The sequence below is a fragment of the Salminus brasiliensis genome, chromosome 21, assembly GCF_030463535.1.
Source record: "Salminus brasiliensis chromosome 21, fSalBra1.hap2, whole genome shotgun sequence".
Classification (NCBI taxonomy): domain Eukaryota; kingdom Metazoa; phylum Chordata; class Actinopteri; order Characiformes; family Bryconidae; genus Salminus; species Salminus brasiliensis.
The window spans coordinates 12,353,358-12,362,555 of record NC_132898.1 but is presented as its reverse complement, the minus strand read 5'-3'; the positions used below and the strand labels follow the sequence as shown (position 1 = coordinate 12,362,555).

Sequence of the window (9,198 nt, the reverse complement as noted above, 5' to 3'; positions counted from 1 at the left end):
GACGTCGGTCTTCCAGTGAACCATGAGCGCGTCTTATCGTTGGCTAGGCAACCGGACTCGCGACTGACACAGTGACAACATTCCACTAAAGCACGTCGAGGCTATGCTGCGGAATTTAGTTCACCCAAAAAAACAGAAGTTAATAAAAGTTGTTCCCGTTTTTCTCCGATGTTTTACTGAGTCGCCATGCTTTCCCAAACGCGACGGTTGTTCCTGAAATGTGGCATCCTGAGTTTTGTAAAACCAACCTGGCCGCGCTCCAATAATAAAGGGCTATGACCACTTGTGCACTAGTGTAGTGTTCTTTATGCTAGCTTAATGGCGCAAATGTCGTATTTTCGAGATAAGCGCACATCAACGACACCATAAAGTCGTATTTGGTAGTGGGAAACAGTCCAAACGCTAAGTGTTTATGTGTTTAACATCGACATTTGAAAACTACAAGCTATTTTTAATGTCTTTCTCTCGTTCACACACGACAAAATTCACGCTACTGATGATCCTCGGTGAATAGAAACATTGCTCACTTAATGCTCATACTATACTCTCTGTTTTTTTTGTTGCAGTACTGTAAAAATACGTGACTTGCTCCCTTTTTATTACCCATTAATGTTGTTTCTGACCAAAAAAAAAAAAAAACACTTAAAAGATCCAGCGCCGTAAGCAGGGACTTCCGAGGAGCACTTAAAGCAGATTTTTTTTTGTTGTTTTTTTTTGTTTTTTAAACCGAGGCTAGGAAAAATAAAATAGGTCAGAGGACACCTTCAGCTTGCGGTAGTCCATTGTGGATCATTGTGGATTTGAGGTGTGTTTAGGATATGTGATATTTAATTAAATCTATTCTTTCCTCTTGCAGTGAAATGCCTGGTGTGCCACTGGCTGCAACACAAGTCCAAAGCATGATGTCTTTTTTCTCCAAACATACTTTATTTACTTTTACTTTACTTTTTTACTAAAATGCATCAGGGTTGTACAGTTTCTGATGCTGACTGGAAAGGTTTTCTTCAGATGACTCTACCATGACGGTCATATTTGTGCAGGTGTCGCTACACAGTAGAATAGTGCACCAAACCTCCAGAGGCTGCTAAATCTTCTTGAAAAATGCCTTTCTAGTAATACTACAAGCATTTCTCTAGGAAAGTTTTATTGGTCTTCCAGGCCTCATCGTGACCTCCACTGTTCTTGTTAACTGCCATTGCTCAATTATATAGTGAACTTAGGAACTGGCTTCCTATAGTCTTACTAGTATAGTTAGTATATTTCTTTTTCCAGAGGGCTAGACAGCTGCTTAGATGAGTCCATGGCCACTGATTGTTGGGGCAAGGTTTGAGGAGTCAGAGTATTAATAAAACCTGGCCTTTCCTTACGATGACCAGAACAATTGCATACTACACACTCACAGTGTAAGGTATATTCTATGCACTAATCGTAATAGTGTGAGTTTGGCAGGTTAGTATACGAAATCTGAACATACTTTCTTTTGTAATGAAGTGTTGCTATGCCAACATACATCACTGCATGTTTTCCAGCCCCTATGGCCACAACAAATGCATCATCTGCCATTTTTTATATAATAATAATAATAATTTAACTTAACTTAACTATTCACAGTGAATTATTACTTGAGTTCTGTGTTTGAAGAATCATTCTGCAGAATTTAGCATGCTTTCAGTGTAGGAGCATACCTCACACTTTATTATCATATGGTGAAATGAGCTGAAACACATTATCAAATCATTTATACTGGATCGTGATTGAAAATAAAAATGTGAATATCAATATTGTAAAATGTCTTTGTTAGGTTTACTGCCAGGGCCAGGTTCTAGCAGTACTGTCCCAGCAGGTCCAGATGCTGCAGGAACTTTAATTCCCCATCCTGTAGGGCGAGTCAGGGGGCTGCAGACTGCTCGTCTTTCTCTCTCTGTCCTTCTCTTGTCTCCCCCCACCCTTCTCAAACACTCACTATCTCACTCCCATCCACTCTCTTTCACTCTCTCTTTTATCTATTCACTCTTTTATTGTCTCTCACATACTATCTCGCACCCCCCCCCCCCTTTACATCCATTCTTTCTCTATATAAGTTGCTCCCATTAAAATAAACAGGGCAAAGTCATGAATTCTTACTAGAGAGACCAGATACATTACATTGCCCACTAACATGCAGTCCCTAATGATACTGGTGTCAAATACTGTGGATAAGAGTTTCTTAAGCAGATTTCTATAGACTTGTGTGTGGGAGTTACAAACTGTCTGCTTTTCAAAAGTTCCCCCCCCCCCTTTTCCACCAGTTAGAGTTTCAGTAACGCCCCTTCCCAGACCAGTGTGCAGTAAACTTCAGCAGGAGGAGAGCACCGCTGAGAGCAGCACGGCTAACATGATCCCAGCTGCGGAGAGCAGGAGTGTGTGCATGTGTGTTTGGTGCGTGTGGTTTGGGTGCATCTGCTGAACCCATTAATACGGTCAAACCGCTATAGGAATATATGGTATTCCTATGAAGGGGTGGGGATAAATAAGACCGAAGGATGGAAATCTCAGACGCATGTGATCCATACAGGCGTCCAGCGCGCAGGACACAATGGATAGTGAGCACGCTGGCTTACCATTACGGACTGGATCGAGGAGTGGAGAACGAGATCATCGTGCTGGCCACGGGCTTGGACCAGTATTTGCAGGAGATTTTTCACCACTTGGACTGCCAGGGGGACGGTAAGATCCCAGTGGAGGATTTTAGGATTCTGTGTGAGGTTCTGGGGCTCGGAGCCGAGGCTGAGGCTGAGGCTGAGGAAGAGACAGACGAGTGCTCCGATATCCTGGACTCCCTGCCCGTGGAGTTCACCTTCCGCCAGTTTCACGCTAAACTTTGCGGCTACTTTAGCACCAAGGCTGGGCGATGCTACGAGGACGGCCGGCTGCTGATCGGAGGGGACAGCGAGCATATCGAGACTCAGATCCGCCTCAGGAGCCCCCTCAGGCGCCGCGGGAAGCTGTTAACCACCGCGGGCTCCACCGCTAATCCTGGAGCGTCGGCGTGCAAGCCCGGGTCCTGCACTCGGGAGTGCTACGAGGAGATAGTGGCTTTGGAGGAGGCGGAGGACAGGATGGCTAAACTGGAGGAGGAAAATGCCAGTTTAAGGGAACTAGTGGAGGATATGAGGGCTGCGTTACAGAGCAGTGATGCCAGGGCACTAGCCTTGCAGGTAAGGGGGCAGTTTGGTGGGTCTGCACTGACGAAAAGTGCCAAAACCGGTGTGTTATTTCATTTATTTCATTGAAGTGAAATCCAATACCCCTCGTTAAAGAGTAAGAACACTAGCCTATATACACTATATACAAGTATTAGCCTGAACAGTACTCTGTAGTAGTCCCTACAGTCTTCTACAGAAATACAGAGACGTTTGGAATCAATCCAAACATTTCCCAACCTCTTACGTTTTAAATATTAGTAGAAATTAGTACCTTTTTTCTTGACATCCTCTTATGATATGTGGGATTATGTTCCTAAAGCAGTAGTTTTCCAGACTCTCTTTATCCCATTGTATTAAAGCGACTGTTTTTACTGTGTTTAGTGGGCGGAGCCAACCTGCTATTGGTGAAATGGGAGGGAATATGTAAATATCACATCCCAAAAACACTCAAATATGACTGTTTTTACATGCATGAAAATTATGGTCAAAGTGGTTGAAAAGCTGCCCAACCAGGGGAAAACATTGTCTAGCTCTTGTATGTTACATTTTATTTTGGTCAAGCTTGGTCTTGCTAGTCATGAGGGTCATGCTGTTCGGCCATCGTGGTCATGCTGGTTGACCAGCATGGTCATGCTTGGTCATACTGGTTGTTTAGCTTGGTCAGGTTGATCATCCTGGTAGACCAGCTAAACCATCACACACAAAAAAAACATACCCTATGCTGGTCAAGAACTTAACTGGTCAACCAGCTTAACCAGCTGGACCAGCACCGATTGTTTAGCAAAGATTTTATAAAGAAAAAAACGTTTTTATTATCTTAGCGCTTTACTTAAACTGTAGAAAACTCTAAATGGTAAATAGGTCTGTGCACCTTTTGAAAATGAAAGTTATAATATATTCATTATCCATTATTTCTCATCTTCTAAAAGTGGAGATCATATCTCAACACTAATAACCTGGCAAAACATGAATGGAAAAAGGTAAATACAGCATGTATGTCTTTTCCTCTTTTTAAACTAAAATACGTCTATTCAGCCTGCTGCAGTTTAGCTCCGCCCATGCACAATGGGGTGTTTCAGGCTGGGCTGTTTGAATGAGGCACAGTATAAGGCAGTACAGTGGTCGAGTGGAAATACCTGATCATGTTCTGCCTCAGTTGCTTTTTGCTCTATGTGATGTGATCCAGATGGATCATCTGAGATTGATCAGCCAGACAGTGCTGTGGATGAAACAGGTTCTTCAGAGATCTGTTACCTTTTATATGTTAGATGTTAGATTGTTCATGTGACTCACATGACACAAGTATCCAGACACCCTTTCTAATTAGTGAATTCAGCTACATTAAGGTTCACTCATTGCTAACACCAGCCTTTAACTGCACTCACACATTTTTCCCATTGCTTTGGCTAGAATGGTATGAAATCCTCCCAATGCCCCAAAATCTGCTTTGGTTTTGCTGTAAACTCAGTAAAAGTGGTCAGCTCCATTCAGTACATTTGGGTAATTTATTTTACATCAGTACCTGACCTCAATAGCGCTCCTGTGGCTGAGTGTTAGAGAAGTAAAGACTGGACAAACTCCCTATTAATACTTTTCATTTCAGCAGACACATTCTGGACACACTTTGGACAAATAGTGGAGGTTGTAACCCATACACTGAATCCAGGTATTATGGGCACTTTAGGAAGCTTTAGGAGCATTGCAAGAGCATTAATGAGGTAAGAATGTTGGATGATCATCACCTCACTTCATCCCCAACTCCACAGGGATACACTGGAACAAACAGGTGTCTAAGTTGGAGCTCCACAGCTCAATGGGGGGCTTTATACCTCACTAGCCCATGTGTGGCATTGGGCATGGTGCCCATAAGTTCATGGCTATCTGGTCTAGAGAGTCCTATTCTATTGGCAGTAGTTTTCTACAGGGACTACACAAGTTGTGTGTGTGTATTTGCAGATCTGTGTCAGCAATGGGTGCAACTTAAAATGACTGGATGAATTGATTAGTAGGGGTGTCCAAGAACATATACTGCCCATGGACGTATACTGTAAGTTCAGCAATAACATAGCACAGTAATGTGAAGTTTATGGTAAAACTGTGTAATATCATATCAGTAGAACGTTAGAGCCAAGTTACATTTTAAATTGCATTCAGTTCAGTTACCCAGCTTATAGAGCTTACTCTGACCACGTTTTTAAGGTTTTATGAGTCTAGTCTTCGGAGGTGTAGCAAAATATCCCTGCAGATTTCCATCTGTGGCCTGGAGTCCCAGGGAGCATAATTGGCCTCACTCTCTTTCTGGTGGGTAGGATCCCAGGTGCTAGCCTTCACCCTCCCAGTGCTGGTAGCACTGTGTGATGGGGAGTCGTAGCTAGTGGGTGGGCTTCTATATAATGTTCTTTAAAATATTTTCTAACCTTTTTTTTTTATTAAAACCTGGCAAATGCTTAGGCCTGATCCAAGTAGTAGTTAACCAATAATAGTTAAGTTGCAAAGTTGGTAACAACTTTCTTGATGACAATAAAATGTCAGGGTTGCCTGTTTAACCCAAAGATTTGAATTATTAACATATTTATTGCATTTTGTTTTGTTCTTTTACAACATTCAGTTGTTCTAAAACTGTGGCTATTCAGCTGTACTAGCTGAATGTAGGTGCTTCAAGGAGGTAACATGCCTGTACAAAAACTGTGTGCTTGTTATGGTGTATAGCTAACCCTACCTAAGGTGCGTGAAGCCGAAGCCCCCCATACTCCACTGCGAGAGGTGAGAAAAGAAGGTGAAAGAGCGAGGAGATGGTGAGGTGGAAGGTGTGAAGTTGTTCAGCGCAACAATGTCAGAATGAGGGTTTATATATGGCTGAATAGGAGGAGTTTGGGACGTGGACCATTCTCCAAAATTAAGTTGTCAACTCCACTGTAGAATTCTGGAGAAAGGTCTAGGTCTTGTGGACAGATGAGAACAAGATTATTCAGTATCATAGAGATGGCAAAAGCAAAGTGTGCAGACAAAAAGAAATTGCCCACAATCAAATGCATACCGCCTCATCTGTGAAACATGGAGGTTGGGTATCATGTTTTGGGCATATATGGTTGCTACAGGTACTGCTGTACTTGATAACGTAACTCCTGAAAGCAAAGCACAATGAATTCTGAGGTGTATAGGAATATCTGATATGCTCAATTTCTAGTAAGTGCCTCTAAAATACAGCAAGGTAATGATCCCAAACATAAAATTAAAGTAAAATGGAAAGTTATTGCTAGTCTCCCGGTTTAAATCCAGTTCAGCATGTGATCCTTAAGCTGAAGAGAAAACCAAAGGAACAGTGCCCAAAAACAGGCAAGAGTTGGGGATGGCTTCATTAGAGGCTTGGGAAAGTCCCACCTATGAAGGTGCTCAGCTCCTGGTGATCATTGCTATGTCTCTTACTATGGTGCCCTGAAATGAGGGAGGCTGTGTACAACAGTTTTGTAATTTCACCATAGTGAAACTGAATTGTAGCAAATATCCTTAAATAAAAGTCTGGAATGTGAACTTTAGTCATGTCTGATTGGTTTAATTTGAAAGTCTAGACTGGAGCAGAGGGGCATGTCCCAAACATTATGGAGGGCATCTAGTAACTAGTAGAGCGAGTGTTTAGTGTGATTGGCGGTTGGTGTTTCTGAAACCATCAGCAGAGGTACCTACAGAGATAACATTAGCAGCTTCCTTTAGAATTGGAACAAACAGGTGTGTTAGTTGGAGCTTTATTCCAAACTGTTTAATTGTTTACTACAGTTATCTTCCACACACTCTTCTGAAATCAATGAAAGTCTCTGACTCATTTTTTACTTTTAATGTATACAAAAAGTTACCATAACAGTAATGCAACTAGTAGCCAGTAATTTACTGTCATTTAACAGTGAAATATTCCACAGTGTACAGAACCTGTGTGAAGGTGCATTCCAAAGTTCAGTGTATTTTCATATCAATATGTTAACCACAGTGCCATTTCAACAAGAACTGCAGTTTCTAGGGGTCAACAACTGATTGCACTGTATCTCTGCATGCTTTAGGTTGGACTCTGGAAAAGCCATGCAAAACACAGGCCGGACAGTGGCTGCTTTATTGCCCATCATAAGCGGGCAGCTCAAAAGTCTAGTTGCCAGGGGAGTCTGAAAAGCATCCAGGGTTTCCTGCGGGAGATGGAGCTGGCTCAGGTTGGGCAGATGGAGGAGGTCTTGCTGCTAAGGCAGAAGAAGCTGGAGAAGGAGCTGAGGGTGTCCCGGGATGCATCGCTGATGTTGGAGGAGTGTAATCAGACCCTAAAGAAGGAGCACATGGAGATGAGGAAGAAGGTGGAGGAGGCCAGGCAGGCTCTTCTCAGTGGCTTGGGGAAGGTGAAGGAGCTGGAGTCCAAAGCCAACCAGATACCCATCCTACAGAGACACATAGAACAGCTGGAGATGGAGCTTCTGTATTATAGGTAAGGCGACCAGTTAAAGTGGCTATGTTGAATTTAGCTAAGGAATAATTTGGTGCTGTGGGGATCGGTGTTATTAAGGCGTGAGAGATGATAGAAGGATCTCCATTGTCTAATTCTAACAGTTAGTTTTCTCTGTGCTAAAATTGGCATATTTTGCCCCAGAACCCCCAGGTTTTTTAAACAGTATTATATTGTCATAAGAAGGCGGGGTTACATCTAGGAATGAAGTGATTGACAGCCTTGGTGGAATGAGATATACTTACTCTGAGAGAAGTGGGGGGGGTGTACCAAAAGAGTAGGCGAGTCTGGCTTCATCTCTGGTCTCTACTTCACAGGAGGAGGGCAGTATTAGCTTTTTCTACAGAACAGAAAGCAATAAAACCATGACGTCCATGTTTTCTACAGTCATTGGAATGGGTCAAATACACCAGCAAAACAGCAACATAGTCACACCCTCACTATGCAGTCTGTGTAGTTACTATACACCAATTCTTTCTGAGGGAAATTAAAAAATGTGCCAATGTTAGCACAGGGAAAACGAACTGTTGGAATTAGACACTGGAGATGAAAAGACAGTTCAGAGGAGAACAATTAGATGGAAAGACTGCTTTGATCTGCTTTGTTGGGATGGGCAGGGCTACACATCATACTGCAACCAGCCAGCAGAGGCGCTAGACCTGTGGTTGCTTCACTTTCGAGGGAGACTGTGCTGTCAATGTTTTCTATAGTCACAAACCTCAAAAAGTAAATATGTATATATTTAAGCACATACTGCTTATCATGACAATACCTTCAAGTACTGTTATGATTTTTGACATATTACCCATCCCTACTGAAAATGTCTTAACAGGCCTTATTGGAGTCTAAAGTAAATGATCATTGACATTGTACAACTAAACCTCAAATCTTGTTTTTCTGTCACGAAAATATGAGTTTATTACATTCTGTTGAGTTGTAACATTAGCCAGCAGCATATGCAGACCTTAAGGAGCATCTGGGACTGGTGGTAATTGGCTTAAGCTAATATTTTGTTAAACTTTGGCTAAGCTTTAGGCTTGCTTTGGAGTTGACCCAGTTTGGCTGTAAGCAGTAGATCAATGTGTGTTTTTATTACATAACTCTGTTTTGTCTGATCCAAAATAGCGCATCACAATTCCTCAGAGTTGAAATGGCTCACACAGAATCCACTGGCTCGGGTCCTGAACAAGTGTGGAAGCATACATGCTATTTAAGCCGCCTTGATGTGGTTCCCTTTCTGGAGTGCAGACCGTGTTTTGTTTGGGTTCATTTAGCAGGCGACGTGTGTGGCAAGCCGGCTGCTGTTTGGGTTTACTGAAACTGTGCCCAGCTTCAGCTGGACGCTGCTCGTTTCAGAGGAATTCGGGTTTTATACCTAGCCTGTCATTGAGCCTTCCAAGTGCACGGGCATTTAATTAATGTTTACAGTCTGGCAAGCTGCTTTGTCTCCTTCAGTTTCATCAGCGTTCACTTAATTTTATAACTCTGACTTTCTGATGGCATTCATGGAAATATTAAGATTATTAATATTAG

General features: G+C 42.5%; 1 protein-coding gene across 1 annotated transcript in view; it reads left to right on the top strand.

Annotated features, from left to right (window-relative positions):
- Positions 1 to 2,353: 2,353 nt before the first annotated feature.
- The window catches only part of efcc1 (EF-hand and coiled-coil domain containing 1), a 34,629-nt gene continuing 27,784 nt past the window's right edge, over positions 2,354 to 9,198 (top strand). Inside the window, exons 1-2 of the mRNA XM_072665937.1 lie at positions 2,354 to 3,197; positions 7,238 to 7,647. Coding sequence (XP_072522038.1) covers positions 2,523 to 3,197; positions 7,238 to 7,647 — 1,085 coding nt within the window. The 5' untranslated portion in view covers positions 2,354 to 2,522. The remainder of the gene's footprint in view (positions 3,198 to 7,237; positions 7,648 to 9,198) is intronic.